This window comes from Antedon bifida, chromosome 2 (genome assembly GCF_963402885.1).
Source record: "Antedon bifida chromosome 2, ecAntBifi1.1, whole genome shotgun sequence".
NCBI classification, from domain to species: domain Eukaryota; kingdom Metazoa; phylum Echinodermata; class Crinoidea; order Comatulida; family Antedonidae; genus Antedon; species Antedon bifida.
The window spans coordinates 30972233-30988803 of NC_136227.1; the positions used below are offsets into that span (position 1 = coordinate 30972233).

A 16571-nucleotide genomic window follows, 5' to 3' on the forward strand; every position below is an offset into this window, starting at 1 on the left:
AACGCAATAGTCAGACGTACAACGAACGCAATTTTAGTGCAATAATCGATGTTTTTAATACTATCTATTTGTATACTGTGAATTTGAATCACGGTGAATAATTATACGGAAGACTACATAGCTGCTAAACGGATTTTTATCAATTACTATTAGCAATTTTACCGTCCAATACGACATAATAAATATTGAAATGAATTTATGTTATATCATGAGTTTTATTCACCCGAAAGTCTTTGAATTTTTATGTGAATTATTGCAACGCATATACATACGTAGTAAAGTTCAAATTGTAGTAAAATACTTACTTAGTCTAATCAAGGCAATCTAACAACAGGATGCAGACATCAAAGGGTTTATCTGTGGCTGCGACATGATCAGTTTCACGCCCCTGGAGAATATGTTTGGTACAGTATTGTTGGTATTTGTCGCAGCCATACATAGGAGCAAAGGACTGTTACGAGTTCATATCTTGGCAAGGCGATCTCAGTGTCCGGGTGTTAGATTTCCTTGGTCTAATTACATAAATTACATAAAGTTTCTCGTCAAGGCTGTAACAAATTTAATAGAGGGGCAGTATTAACCCATCAACGTTGAGAATACACAAAACTTAAAAGGTGTTGAAATTGATCATTAGAATTTTGTTTGTGCTCTTGTGTAAACGGAATACAGAAGAACATCATAAAACAGTTTCTTTTCCGGCGTAGAATATAGCTGATCCGTAACTTGTTACAAAATGTTAAAGAGATTATTAAAATTATAGGGTTGTGTATGCAATGTATATATTTTTTATTAATTTAATTCTACTATACAGCATCGCCTTATAATAATACAATGACAATTGTTATATTACGGTATTTATAACGAAAAACTTGGAGCGGCGCTGTTTCTCGCGAACTTATTTTTACAAAGCGTCACCGTTTCCATGCCTAAATACGCGCGCGTTACGTTACCATAGGCTCGTACATACACAAAGTTGCCAAGGTACGGTGTCAACAAACCTTATCATTTCTTTCTAAGCACGCTGGAAAGTAACTTATCTCAGTGAATTATTAGTTAAATATTCGATATTTATACTCGAAAAGATTATAATTCATTACGATGGCTGAAAATAAACAATCAGTTGATAAACTACAACAACAAAATGAAGAATATCGCAGAGAAAACGTGAGTAAAGAATGTTTAATTTTAAGCCAAACTTTTTTTAAGACCGTACATGGAGTTTGATAGTGGACAAGAGTGCGTAGAAGTGGTGTTCGATCAGCTTGGTGTGCGAACGAGGTGTAGCCTACGTGGTGTACTTGAATTATGTCAATATTTTCTATCGACACAAATGTAAAATGTTTATTAATCATGTCAGTCCTAACGTTATTTACTCATAGGCATTTTATGTTTTTTTAAGAAGTTGGTTTTTTACCATTTTTATTTTATTTATTGATAGGCACGTCCATCCTCTCCATGGTGGCGTCGCTTTGCACGGTTCCGTAGATTCTTCAACCGTCGCAATAGACGACAACAGCAGGTAAGCTAACCTCTTAATCTCGATCACATTGTAATTTAGCCATATCAATACATAATTATTTGTTTCTAAATAAATATATATATTTGTTTGTTATCCAGGTTGTTTCCAATGAAGATTCGAATGCCGCTACCACCAGTAGGCCTACTACTGGTCAAGCTGTTGCAAGTACATCGTCAGCAGCTAGATATACTACAGTTGGTAGAATTACGGAGTCTGGTGTTAAATCATTCAGTAGAGTGGAAGAAAATATACCTGGCTGTGAGAGCCCGACTACTCGACGCCGTCGAAAGGAAGAACTGAAACGAGAAAGAGAAGTCAGAAAATGGGATGCCCTTCAAGTCGAAATTAGAAACGTAATGGGAGAAGATGATGATTTCTCAATTGGTATTGCGTCATCTAAACGCCCACCATCCGCCAAAGCTGCATCAGTTGGTGCTACCAAAAGCCCTGAACTATCAACTGCTTCGGAGACTTCTGTTGAGGTCGAGATGGACAGCACAGTGTCACAGACATCAACTGGAACTGATGCAGCCGCTTCCAATGAAGAGGAGAAGCAAAAGAAGAAAAAGAGGGGAAAGCTAAGTGAAGCTTTTAGATTGGCACGTCTCACCAAAAAAGCCAGAAGTCGAAAGGTTAAACCAAAAATGGTGGATGACGAGACACAGACACTCAAAAAAGAGTTGACAGAGAGCGGCACAATGACACGTACATTTGAAATGGTAGACAAATCAGTAAACACCAAGGAAGTGAAAATGTTGAGCAAGTGTGTTCAGGCAGAACGTGAAGTGCGAGCCTTCAACAACATTGACCACGTGTCAGCAAAATTGACAGTTAAGACAGAAAAAACGCAAGACTACGAAAACTGGAAAGTGCACACCAACACACTGGATTTCAATGATGACGAAAAAGAGGAATCGTTTGACTCTTTCGAAATAAAGGAAGACATGGAGGAGCTGGAGTATTTTTCCAGATATTGGGACAATGCAAGAGTGTATTGGCATGACGTCACCAAGGAGGATAAAGACGATGTAGTACACTTTCTGGAAGATCAAGAAGATCCAAGTGAAGAGTATGATATAGATGCAAGTCCTCTAACCAACGTTGATCAACAACTTAATTCCATCGTCACTCTCAGCAAATGTTTGATCCAACAGGTTGAGCGAGCAAGATCAGACTGGGCTAGAATTTGTCAGAATCCGGTTCCTGATTGCCATGGCTTGCATCGAGGCGAAGTTCTTGATTTAATCGCCTCAAAGCTTAGACGTGAATCCAGTCGACGGATGGAAATGGTTTCGTACAACCTGCAGAAAATTAACACGGTTCAAGACCAAATTGACGACGTTCGGTTTGATCAGGAGTGCTATATGCGAAGACTACAGAACATTTGTGGTATGACGGTCGAGTCCAGACGAGCTCCTGTGAAAGAAAATAAACCAAGTGGAAGCGGTAAAAAAACCTTTGTAATTAGAGATAAACATAAATTTCGAAAGGTTAGTGGAGTTGCAAAAATCATGGAACCAATAATGGAGGTTGAAGAGGTAGAGTAGATAGTTTAGCTACGCAGAGAGTAACTTTTTCTAAAAGTGATTGAAAACATTAATTGCGTTATAATAGGACGGAATTCTGCATCATAATAACTTAATGACTTACACACAATGCTAATTTGATTAATTCACGGCTAAAAAGATCATGATAAGAGACCAGCAATTTGAACTATTATGTATGTCAACTATGCTGTTGTTGTTTGTCGAAGATCAGAGGGAAGAGCAAAATCGAAAAGAGATTTTTTAATTACGAACGCAATAGCCAGACGTATAACGAAAGCAATAGTCAGACGTACAACGAACGCAATAGCCAGACGTACAACGAACGCAATAGTCAGACGTACAACGAACGCAATTTCAGTGCAATAATCGGATAATTGGAATCACAGTGAATAATTATACGGAAGACTACATAGCTGCTAAACGGATTGTTATCAACTACATTTAAACGTCCAATACGACATAATAATAATATATTATATTGATTATTTCAGAATAAAAATTCCATATATACAACAAACAATTATGGTATATCATGAGTTTTATTTACTTGAAAGATTTAATATACTCATTCATAAATCATTTACGAACAAGACTAAAAGTTTAGGCTTGGACAAACTTAATAGAGGGCGCACTATTAATCGAGTGAATTTCAATGGACCAATCAGCGTTGAGAATGCACAAAGCTAATTGACACCAAATTTAAAAGGTGTTTAAATTGATCGTGAGATTTTTGTTTTGATTTTTCATCTCTTTGTGTAAGTAGCCTAGGCTAGGCTAGTAATTTATAAATAATAAACAAATAATGTATAATACAACAGTTGCTTATCCAGCGTAGACTATAGCTGATCCGTAACTTGCTGACGTTTTAAAGGGATTATGAGAATTAGCTAGGCCTAGGCTAGGCCTACATCCATCACATGTAATAATATGTCACGTTGCCACCCATCCAAGACAAGAAGAAGCCCACACACTCAGCGATTCCTCGCGGGTAGGCTAGTACCTTACCGTACCTAGGCCTAGCCTCCAAGTAGACTCAATCAATGAGAATGAAAAATATACTGACCCTTTTGCCTCTAGCAAGGCTATATAAATTGAATACTGCTGACTGGGCCTAAATAGGCCTAGTACCTACTGAAACTGTATTTTAAAACTAAAAATAAAATGTTTTCTTTTTTGTGCCTTCTCCCCAGCCAGCCAGTGATTGCAACATACATAGGCCAAGCTAGCCTAATTAGTAACTAATATTTTTTTGAAATTTTATTTGTTCATTGTGTATATATAGGTACCATAATGTATCACCACACACCTCTTGTAGACAAGGACAAAGAAAACAAACTTTCTCAACGACACATTGTGAGTAACAAATCAAACAATTGTTGCATTTTGCATTTGTTTATCTGCTTTTTTGTTGTACAGTAGTTAGTTTATTAAGGTAAAATAAAAAAAATATTAATGTATTGTTTAGCGTCCCTGCCCGCTTCCTTTTTTTTAAAACATCGTTTCATGCTTAAAAAAAGTCATAAAAGTATGTTGTATTTTGTCTATTCTTTGTCAAGACTTAAACATTTGAGATGTACAATAGTTCAAGCCAGAAGGAATGATGAAAACAGGTGACACACTTTAAGGAGGAAAAAAAGAGAGAAGCTAAACATTTTTTTTGCTTTATTATAGTTATAAATACAGTTTACCTTTTTCTTTTTAAATTTAGAAATCTGTTACAAGATGCAAAACTCCACATCGCAAGCCTCTTAGTCTTGTGAACTCCTCTACCAGTTTGTTGTCACTCACACCAGCGACTGCTCTCTCCAGAAAGAAGCTAACTACTACTGATCATCAGGAATCCTTCTCTCCAACCTGCTTTACTCCAGTACCACCTCTAAAGAAGCAATCAAAAATATCCAAGACCCCTTGCATTCTAAGAGATGAATCAGTTGAAAAGCCTCAAATTAGTCAGGGAGATACATCACCCTGTAAAGTGAAGATTACAGAAGAAAAACTGGTATATTGATTTATATTATTCAAAGCCGAAAAAACGACAATGCAATGGGTATCAGTGGTTGGATCTCAATGGAGATACAAATAAGCAAAAAGCTAAATCAAAACGATAAAGTAAACCAAACAGAAAAATGAGCTTTTAAGCAACACTAGCCCTAAAGCTCTGTCATTTATATTATTGTATATTTTTATGATAATATGAATAGCTTGATCCTACTAAACACCACACAATGCTACACATAATACGACATGTGCCTATGTTAGAGCACAGCAATGCACTCTATAATAGTACTTTAGAATGGAGTGTTTAGAGGGTTAAGTTCGGTTATACAGTATTTAGGACAGGAGTGAGATTGCATACCATGTATGTCATTGTTTCCTATGTTACTGAGTAGTGTATGCCTTTGTGAGTTCTATTCCATTGTCACTGAAAAGAATATTAATTTGTACTTGTACTAAATTTGTATTTTTTCAGAACATCATATCTGACTGCAGCATTCCATTAAAGCACAATGGTGTTTCTCCACCAATTGACGACAATGCCATTACAGAATTTGTCAACAGCATTATACAAAAGCAACTTGAAATTGTACAAGACGATGTTAAATGCATTACGAAAGAATTAAAAGAAACATCAAGTGCACAATCAACTGAACCATCACAGTTTCTAGAACCTCTAGAAGTAACTACCTCACCACAAAATGATGCAGATCACATAGAATCCTTTGCATCCTATTCATCTTTCCAAAGCACATCTGTAAATTCGTTTAATATATGTGACAGTTCTTTGAGTGCTTCACCAGAATGGCATGTAGATAACTTTGCCCTGATCACAACCAGAGATACAGCATCAACGGAGTGTCTACCATCCTTCCATTCATCATTCTCTCCAGTTAAAATGATAGATAGTTTTTCAAGCCCAAAAGATTGTCTATTAACTTCCCCTGAGAATCTCTTAAAGCATGTGAACACAGCAAATTCTTCAGTTAACACAACACCAGCTAGATCAATACATGTGTTTACCAGCATGACACCAGTGCCTTCTAAAGATGAAGGCACAACTGCAACTCCTTGTCAAAAGATCCTTTCAGACAGTGCCACAAGTATCACTCCAAAACATCTGAAGGATGGCATGTCTCAGATGACTCCAAGGTCGTGGCAAGAGCAAGGAACTTTTACTACTCCTGTCGTGATGGTTGATGAAGCTGTGAATATGACACCTCCTCCAGTAAAGAGCACTGCTACCCAGTTCACTCCTCGTTCCTTTAAAGACCAATCTACCGCTGTAACGCCATATCAAACTTCAGATGCTACCTCATGCACGTCTCCTCTAGCTAATATCAATTTAACGTAAGTAAACATACATACCTGCTTTATATATACTGGATTACGTCAGTATCAGATTGTTCTCTCAGAGAACCCAGTATACTGGACTGTGCACAGTTTACAGTACTTGCCAGTATCTTGAGAATAGAGGAGAGAATAATGTCATAAACAGTAAGACCTACTGAAAATGATGACACACACATGTCTTGTCAAAGCGATGTTACAGTAGATTGTGTGGCTTACACATACATGTTGAAATAGATTTTACATAAAATAAACACTATATTGTTATTTTATTGCACTGAAATATCAATCTTTATGTGACACAAAAATGTGATGTGCCCATATATGGCAGAGCTTAATTACTTAATTGTGTTTTTGTTTAAATTAAGTTTTACACAAGAGGAAAGCCAGAATTACAGTGAACTTCACAGTCAGCTGGAGAGTGCTGTCATCTGCAATGAGATTCTTAGACAAGACATTCAAACACTGGAGAGTAAGGTTAATAGCATGAAGAATCATGGCAAAGAGAAAGATCAAGAGGTCATTCAGATGTCTAGGGAATTAGTTGAACAGGAAGAACACTTTAAGGTATGGGGAGTGGCTAACGCTGAGGCCCTTGGTTTAGTAACCCTAAGTTGCACAAGGCAATGAGAGTAGAGTATCAATGATATCTATCTATCATACTGTACAATGTTTGCCTTGAGGAAATCAATCATTAATTTATCAATAAATCTTGTTACTTTATATGAATTACTTGTCTTCGCAGTCTCTACATAAAAAAGCCATTGAGGAACTTGAAATCCAAGTTGGAGAACAAATTAAACAGATAGACTCTCTGGAACAGACTCTTATTCAGGTTTGTGTATTTTAAATACAGATATCCTAATTACTAAAAATGTGATGTGCCCATATATGGACATGATGATGTCATATCACTACCATATTTGGGCATATCACTACCATATTGTAATATAATGTTTTGTTATGAGGTACTTTGTAAGGAAGACTCTTTACTCGCTTTGCTGTCGTAACATATATTATTTATTTAGAATATACTTGATACAATAATTGAATAACTAACTGACTAAGGAACAGAGGATTAGTGATGCTGGCTGTAAGGTGTGTGCTCCGTGAAGTGGCTGTAAGGTGTGTGCTCCGTGAAGTGGCTGTAAGGTGTGTCTGGGCTCTTCTGAAACTTGGGAGTATATTGGCTTCGGTTCATTTACATATGTCACTACGTAATCTGTGAGGGTAACGATTGGTTCTAAGTTGATCCAGGGGTGTTTAAGTGGGAGTGATTAACGGTATAATAAGGTATTTCAATGATGAATAACACTGTCAAATCTGTACTTAAATAGTGTCAATCTCTCCTGGTTTAACGATGGGATAGGTCAAATGTTAAACTAAGTGTTTTCTTTAGGGATTCTTTTATAAACTAAATGGTCTTTTAAAACATCTGGACAAACTCTCCTCTGGACTTTCTGGGTCAAGTTTGTGAACTTATTGAATTCTGATACAAAGGTTGATTTCTCAATTATAAGTGAATATCGTTACATTACATCCCTCTGTTTCCCTTTTTTTTTTTCTAATCTATTTAAAATATAAAAATGGTTATAATAGTGGCATGCAAAATTAAAGTTATATAAAAGAAAAAAAACATGATTATACATATAAGCAAAAATTGAGTTAGTCAAAACCATTGACTCTGAAGTGTAACCTTATCACTTTCACTCTCTCTCTCTCTCTTAAAAAAAATGAAATTAAAACTGAATTTTGTATAAAATTTCCGGAATTTATATAAAAATTTCGGGTCTTCCACCATGTAATATAATGTTTTGTTATGAGGTACTTTGTAAGGAAGACTCTTTACTCGCTTTGCTGTCGTAACATATATTATTTATTTAGAATATACTTGATACAATAATTGAATAACTAACTGACTAAGGAACAGAGGATTAGTGATGCTGGCTGTAAGGTGTGTGCTCCGTGAAGTGGCTGTAAGGTGTGTGCTCCGTGAAGTGGCTGTAAGGTGTGTCTGGGCTCTTCTGAAACTTATATAACTTGATTAACGGTATAATAAGGTATTTCAATGATGAATAACACTGTCAAATCTGTACTTAAATAGTGTCAATCTCTCCTGGTTTGTGCACGTCACACTTTTTTTTGTCAAACTAGTTTGATAATGTAGACAAAGCTTAATACATATTTTATTTATAGAAATTTAATGAAACAAATAGCCTTGAAGCAGACCTTAGTTGTACAAAATCTCACTATCAGAAACAGATACACAACCTTCAGCAGGATCTCTGTAGAGCATATCGACAACACAAAAAGGAAGTGGAGAGAATGAGAGATGATGTCAAGGAGAATGGCAACCTGAAAGAGAAACTAAAAACTGCCACAGATCGAGTGAAGGAACTTGAAGAAAGATTGAAAGCATTCTCTCAGTTTGAAAATGCTCTTCAAGAAGAAGATAAAGTACAGGTAAGTTTTGTGAGATTGTGTGGATACCTTTTTCTGTAACATGTTCAAAAAGTTCAATATTATCTTCCGGTTGTTTAAAGGCTCGCGTTGTCTGAGTTGAATCCTGACGAGACGAGTCATCTTGAGATAGCATCGGCCTTAGTTTTTATGTTGTAGCAAGAGCTTTAAAGTTTAATTTTCTCCCCGAAGAGATGACTTGTGCGCCTCGTCGTACGACGTTGTTTGGGGTGGCCTTAAGATGACTAAGGTTATACAAGGACAGGTGAATTATCTTTAGTTTGTGTAATGATAGAAAAATAATTAAAATTTCTATCTAATTTCAGGAGGAGATGGAAAGTTTAAATGATTATTATGCTGGTCTTGAAGTGTTGATAAGACAAATGGAAGAGGAATGCAAGAAATACAAAGAAGAGGTAAGATATGATAAACTCAGGACTGTGGCACCGTGGTTAGAGATCCAGCCTAAGTCTGACTTCTTATTGAGTGTCTTGAAGAAGCAGTGGTGTACTGTAACGCACAGGGCAAAGGCCCATGGTTTAGCACTCCTAAGAGGCCCTCCAACGCTGGGTAGTTGCATTATACAGATCATTTTCTGGTTAGAGATACAGCCCATTTTAACTTCTTGTTGATTGTTTTGAACAAGCAGTGGTGTAACACACAGGGCAAAGGCCCCTGGTTTAACACTCCTAAGAGGCCCTCCAACGCTGGGTAGTTGCATTACACAGATCATTTTCTGGTTAGAGATACAGCCCATTTTAACTTCTCGTTGTTTGTTTTGAACAAGCAGTGGTGTAACACACAGGGCAAAGGCCCCTGGTTTAGCACTCCTAAGGGCCCTCCAATGCTGGGACTGCTCATGCTCTAGGGCCCTTTGGGGCCCCTGGGTTTTGCCAGTGAGTGCTCATAGCTGTTAAGCCAATTGTGAACAAGATTCTTCATCCACATTGTTCCTCTCCACCTCCAGGTAACAGATATGGATATACCAGTTATGTCAAAATTATACGGAAGGTTAATGCCAGTCCCCTAAAAAATGAAACATTGTTAATAGCTAAAATTGAATTCCTCTTTCTTAGAATTTATTGATGAAAGTCAAAATGGAAGAGAATGATGCAAGGGCAAACAGTGCTTTTGAAGAAGCAAATGAAGCCAATGAATATATAAATGAGCTTAGAATGGAGTTGGAACTCACCAAGGCTGAGAGGTCACAACTGGATGAACTCTACAAGAATGCTAGCCTAGAGCTAGGAGTTGCTACCCATCAGTATACTGAATTCTTAACCTGTTTCGAACAGACTAAAACGGGTAAGATAAAAACATCCTTGTTGAGAGTTTGTTTAAGCACCATAATATTGATATATATAGCCGCTTAGTATTATCACAAACACAGATGAACTTCCATGCTAATATAAATTTGTCATTGTAATTTCATATAATTTAATAATTTTTCTTGCAGAACTTGACCAGTGTAAAGATTCTATCAATTGCCTTCAAGAACAAAACACTTTGTACGATCAGAAGGCTATTGAGAGTTGCCTGAATGAAATGTGTTTGGAAGCCTCTTTGATGGTCCAGACTGATCAAACTCACAGACAACAAACTGACAATGAAGCAGTGATTGCAGAACTTGGTGCTGCCAATAATAAGCTCAACAAGAAGTGTTCAGAGTATGTGATATTCCACCTTTTACATGGAGAAAGTCTAATTTTTTAATCTAATTATTTTCATTCATAGACATGCTGTTGATACCTGAAAAAGTTTTATGATTGTACAACATTTATCGGATCAGGTCTTGATATTCCCTGTCAAATCACCCAATAAATTAATCTTTATTTTAAAAACTTTATGTGACAAAAAAGGTGTGATGTGGCCAAATATGATAGTGATATGACATCATCATGTCCATATATGAGCACATCACATTATTTTGTCACATAAACTTTGATAGTGTAGACAGTATAGAGAGTAGAGTATACTAAATTGTGCATTTCACAATGTCTTTACTTCTGTTAATAATCTTATTTTCAATAGGTTGCAATCTGCTCATGATGCTGAAATACAATCACTGCATTCAAAGATTGAAGAGCTTCTAGAAGAGAATACTGAAAATAAAAGGCAAATTGCTCACCAGTTTCAGGAGATTAGGATGAATTTTCAAGTGAAGGCGCAATTATATCAAGCAAAACAAAGCATACAAGTGTGTATTTTGTGAAATTTAACAGGCCTAGCATAGGTTATGCTAGTATATTAGCCCCTTGATGCTATCCAAACTACAATAGAGAAATTTGAATGGAGGCAGAAAGTGTTAAACCAGTGCTTTTCAATGGAGGACCAGATTGTGCTTCTTGTTGATTTTGTGGTGAATAAATAACTCGAGTGACACATATAGTTTAATGGTTTAACTGGCTTTTGTAGTGTCCTGGTTTCAAATCCTTAAGCTCTGTCTACACAATCAGACTAGTTTGACAAAAAAGTGTGATGTGCCCCAATATAGTAGTGATATGACATCATCATGTCCATATATGGGCACATCACATTTTTTTGTCACACAAAGTTTGATAGTGTAGACAGAGCTTTACTGGCCCGAAACTGTGCCACTACCTTCTAAGCATATTTTGTAATCTTTTTGATGCATTTTCTCAATCATATATTTAAGCAAATGGAAGAAAACTATAAGGAATCACATGATTTTGTGAAGACAGAATGCCAAGCACTGAATGAGACATTAAAAGAAAAGGAATCAGAGTGCCAGTCACTGATACAAGACCTGTCTCGGTACAAGATGACGTTGTACAGCAAGTTAGAAGAAATGGATGAGTTGCAGGAGGGCACATCTATGTTGAGGTAATGGGTTCAAATCATGTCAGACTCCATGATTTTTTCTCGGGACAAAAAAAAAGAAAATAACTCAACTTCCAAAACTTATAATAGAACTGTGAACAGGATTGCCAGCTTGAGAAACACAGTGAATGAAATCACTTTGGTTATTTTTGTCAATATGCCTAAACTGAGAATAAGAAAATTTAACATAATTTCCATCATAATTACATACAAAAATGATGAAGGACGTAACAAAGGTACAGCCATAAAAATATATTTCCACTAACAACATGCACATCAAACATTGAAACCTAAAGCTCTGTCTACACTATCCAATATACATAACATACATGACATAATGATGTCATATCACTACCATATTTGGGTGTATCACTACCATATTTGGGCACATCACAAACTAGACAGAGCTTAACTAAATAAATATGTTTTGTAGACAACAACTGATGGATTGCGAAAGTGAGCTGGACAACACCAAAGCAAACGCTCACTTAATGTTACTGAATCAGCTTTCAGAGATGGCAGATGCATCAAAAGAGATTGACAGTCTGCAGTCATTCATGGTTACTGCTATTAATTCACTAGAGATGCCTCAGCAATGTGAACAGGTATTTATACAATATGCTATTATCTCAAATGGCTGAGCGGTTAAAGCACAGGCACCATTTACAGTATCTATAAAGAGCCAATAATATAGGCATTGGTTTGTAGACCAACTCACTCCTAGTTCTAGTAAAGGAACAAGTCTTCTCTGATAAGGACTATAAATCATAGGTCCAGTATACACATTTTACCTGTGTGCACTTTATAGAACCCAGTTAATTCGAGTAGAGGGCTAGCTGGTGAACTGGTTCAGAAAGTAGTCCCTATCTTAGGGGATTACCACCTATCTGATAGGACAGTGATTAATTTATCTATTGGTAATCCTTGGCCACATGTTCCTAAAGACATAAAATACAATTTTCATTTTGTTTATTTTCTATAAAGTAGTACTCAAAGCCACTAAGCATGCAGTGATTTTTCTGGTTTGAGGACTCTCGGTTGCTAATGCAGCTCTGTATCTTTTAGATGGTGTTAGAATTGGTATCCGAAGTTACATAACTTTGATTTATTTAAGTGCATTTTACCTTAATTTATTTTTTTATAGAAATCAGATGTACTTTCCGTAAAAGGTCAAAGATTAGAAAAGCAGTTTGGTGAAATTAAATATTCAGAGACTGTTGAAGATTCTGTGAACGCTTCATTGCACTCAGAAGCTTCTCTTGTAGCCTCAATATTGCAAGCTATTAATGGCGGAGACCATACACAAGAAATGTCTGATACTGACGATCAACCAGATACTACTGAGGTTCAACCAGACACTGGTTGTCAGAAGTCACCAGTTGTAGGGTCAGAAAGCAGTGCTTTTACTGCAGTTCAACCACAAAGAATCCAGAATACTGAAACCACAGTGAATGAATCTGATGATGGCCAGAGTGATTCTCAGAAGAAATCGCTCGGAGATTCTGTGAGGGCGACATGTAGCTTGTTCAAAAAACTTGTGTCGTCAATGAAGGAGAACGAAATGGAATTGATGAATAAGAATGAAGAATTAATTCAAGAAAGGTATGTAACAGTCTGTCAAAAATGGATATCAAAAATTAGTTTATAATTTCATTTTAGATGTTAAAAAGGTTTGAGATTAGATGCTACCCCCTGGATCTGCTCCTTGTTTCTATGACACTTAAAATAACTTTAAAAACAATGATTTTAAATTTGTTTAAAATTGTTTACAGACAAATGATCGAAGACAGACTGAAAAAGACAATCAACTATTTTGACATTGAAAATGGGCAGTCTAGAGAGAGACTTCAAGAATCGGAATGCCGTGAACGACGCCTCCATCAGACACTCAAATCCAGAATGTCAGAATTGGCAGAACAGAATATGATGATTGGTTATAAGCAGCAACAACTTGACACCATGGCTGCTAAGCTGGATGGCTTTTCAGATTTGCAGTTTGAAAATAAAGTAAGTTTTTACCATATATGTTGGAAGGATCCTTTGATGAGTTCATTAGAAAATCTGTTTTTAGTTTTAAAAATTGTGTGAAGCAGTAATTCTTTGATCATGGCCATTAATCGCCATGTTTTTAATGTGTCAAGAATGCATATACAGTGGAATGCCTTCTTGCATTGACTTTATTATTATTATATATATTTTGTATTTTGTATGTTATCCTGTACAATGATTTCTTAGATTAAGCTTCTTAATTTGCTATGGATATATTATGTCATCATGGTATTCTGAAATAAAAAGATGAATGAAGGAATGTATCAATGGATATCTTTCATTTTGAATATAATAAATGTTTTTTGGTGTGTGTATTTTTATTGACAGCATCTGAAAGAAGAAATTGGTACATTACAGAATTTAATAAAAGGTTCCAACATGCAGCAACAGTTACTAGAAAAAGAATTAACTGAAATGACACAACGTCTGGATTGTGTAGAAGGTGAACTGGATGCCAAGAAGGTCATTCAAGATAATATCTCACTTAAAAAAGAGGTATGTAAAAGCCGACCCCCGTTCCATCTTATGGCCACTAATGAAATTTTGACTTATCTGACTCTCCTATCGCCTACATGGCTGAACTACTTTTTTTCATTGTATTTTTAAAAATATTTACTAACTAGTTTATCATTATGTTATTAAATAAGTAAATTTAAAAAAATGTTATTTTGTGGAAATAAATAGATTTGTATTTCTATGTTTTATATTTATTCTTCAATTTTTCTATTACATATTCCACTCACAGTCTCAAATTGAATTTTTCTACATTATACTAAAAATACATTAATGAATAACATACTAAGTAATATGATTAAAAGCATTAGAAAATTGTTAATTTCTACTAACAATTTGGTTTGATTTATCACACAGATGGAAAAACTTAAACTGCATGCGATGGCCAAGAATGATTATTATGAGAAACTTAATAGCAAAGCATCGAGACAGGTAAGCTATCACAATTAAAAATACCCATTTATAGTGAATTTATTATTACTGGAAACCCTATATAGTTCCACATATTAAACAATATTCGTTTTTATATAGCGCTTATTGCATAATGCTTCTAAGCGCTTCACATTACTACCATGGTCATTTTTTTGGGTCAAACATGTATGGAAACTGCCATTAAATGCAGCTAGTAATCGGTGCAAAGTTGTCCTGATCTAACCGGGCATGAAAGTTTTCCTAATCTAAAAATATAGTTTCATCATGATGGACCGCAGCTTTGATCTATTTTAGTTGATCATCATCTTATTTATTTATTTTCTTCTGAAATTTTGTTTGATATCCTTCGTGACTCAGGCTGTGTGCAATAAAATGTTGAAATTGTTAACTTAATTTTCTGTATATTGCTCTGTTTGTTGTTATTTTCATTTCTGTGTCTTATATATATGTTTTGTTTGCTTTTGAATGTTTTGTTTTGCCGTCCCTGACACAAGCTTTTGCTTTTTTGGTGACGCCACCATTTTGGAAATAAATGTTGATTTTGATTGATTGATTGATTTGTGAATCAAGCACTTTGTTTGTGTATCAAGTCTAAACACACTGATATGTATTGCTTTATATATTCTTAGATGAAAACACTTAAAGACAATTGGAAGAAGGCAGAAGAAGAAATATTACAACTAGATACAATGCTAGACTTATGTAAAAAGGTAAGACATCAGCCCTAAACTTATTAGCTCTGTCTATACTATCAAACTAGTTTGACAAAGTGCCCAAATATGGTAGTGATATGACATATGGGAACATTACATTTTGTTTTCAGATAAAGTTTGATAGTGTAGACAGAGCTTTAGTTCTCACTTGGACACAATGCAAGACCATAATTGCAATCGACATTTAGATGATCCATCATCCGGGATTGGTTAAATTACTTTACCTTTATGTCCTAGTGGGAACCAAGCTTTAGATATCTTTGTCTAATAAAGAAAAGTAATTTCTTTTTAATCTATCAAATAATCAATGACATGTTCCTGTGACATGATCAAGGCCGGGGCAATATATATTTTAACACTATATGGCCAACCCCTATTCAGGAGACTATTATACACTTTTTTGGGTCCTGAAAATGTCCCCTTAATAGGGTTCATTTGTATTATAAAGACATTAATAATGAAACAGTGTTTTTGCATTTGTGAGCTCATAATAATGTTCAATCTATTTATCTTTCAGCATGTTACCAATATTCCTGCCTCATTTGCTACACATCGCTCAATTCAAGGCTTGCATGAACTGTTCAAAGACTAATTCCATTTGTAATTTGTGAATATATTGTACAATATTTTATGCAGAGAGTTCTCTAGTTTTAGTTCCTTTATACCATGTTCAGAAATAGCGACTGATGTAGTAATTGTGCAGATACATTATATAACATGGTGAGCTATTCATACAGTCTAAAGCTATGTCTACACTATCAAACTTTATGTGACAAAAAAATGTGATTTGCCCATATATGAACATGATGTCATATCATTACCATATTTGGGCATATCACTACCATATTTGGGCACTAATCGCTAACTAAACTTAACCCTCTTGATAATATGGACACAAAAAATAAGTTGATAACATGACTGCCGCTGTTCATTTTGATGGTCTGAATATGTCACATGGTTGGTAATTGGTTAAATATTTTTAGTCTTATTAAAACAGAAAATGGTGTGGCTAATAAAAGCATCAACTTTAGAAAAAAAAAATTGTGTTTTGTCAATTGATACTAATTTTAAACTTGTAAAAACTAATTTGAATTTGTAAATTTTAATATATAAACTTGTAATTTATAGAAAGGTGTGACCGCCCTCAATCGT

The 16571-nt window shown here is 35.4% G+C and overlaps 2 protein-coding genes across 2 annotated transcripts; both read left to right on the forward strand.

The window, feature by feature from the left end:
* Positions 1-1098: 1098 nt before the first annotated feature.
* On the forward strand, positions 1099-3066 carry LOC144835613 (uncharacterized). The gene is made up of 3 exons (XM_078690694.1): positions 1099-1164; positions 1439-1519; positions 1618-3066. Exons 1-3 carry the CDS (start codon positions 1099-1101, stop codon positions 3064-3066), a joined length of 1596 nt encoding a protein of 531 aa, XP_078546820.1.
* A 700-nt stretch (positions 3067-3766) lies between these two features.
* Positions 3767-16522, forward strand: LOC144834593 (uncharacterized). Its single transcript, XM_078689454.1, has 19 exons — positions 3767-3821; positions 4349-4419; positions 4775-5065; positions 5537-6411; positions 6780-6978; positions 7157-7246; positions 8608-8874; positions 9198-9287; positions 9948-10176; positions 10328-10538; positions 10903-11068; positions 11528-11715; positions 12146-12317; positions 12857-13314; positions 13485-13719; positions 14089-14256; positions 14632-14706; positions 15336-15416; positions 15937-16522. The coding sequence occupies exons 2-19, from the start codon at positions 4357-4359 to the stop codon at positions 16009-16011; spliced, it is 3933 nt and encodes a 1310-aa protein (XP_078545580.1). The 5' UTR covers positions 3767-3821; positions 4349-4356; the 3' UTR covers positions 16012-16522.
* The last annotated feature ends 49 nt before the right edge of the window (positions 16523-16571 follow it).

Excerpts from the sequence above, each read along its gene's own strand:
- LOC144835613 (XM_078690694.1), top strand. The coding sequence starts at position 1,099 with ATGGCTGAAAATAAACAATCAGTTGATAAACTACAACAACAAAATGAA. Across the intron at positions 1,165-1,438 it reads AAGAATATCGCAGAGAAAAC|GCACGTCCATCCTCTCCATG; the intron begins GTGAGTAAAGAA and ends ATTTATTGATAG. Across the intron at positions 1,520-1,617 it reads GCAATAGACGACAACAGCAG|GTTGTTTCCAATGAAGATTC; the intron begins GTAAGCTAACCT and ends TTTGTTATCCAG.
- LOC144834593 (XM_078689454.1), top strand. The coding sequence starts at position 4,357 with ATGTATCACCACACACCTCTTGTAGACAAGGACAAAGAAAACAAACTT. Across the intron at positions 7,247-8,607 it reads TGGAACAGACTCTTATTCAG|AAATTTAATGAAACAAATAG; the intron begins GTTTGTGTATTT and ends TTTTATTTATAG. Across the intron at positions 8,875-9,197 it reads AAGAAGAAGATAAAGTACAG|GAGGAGATGGAAAGTTTAAA; the intron begins GTAAGTTTTGTG and ends ATCTAATTTCAG.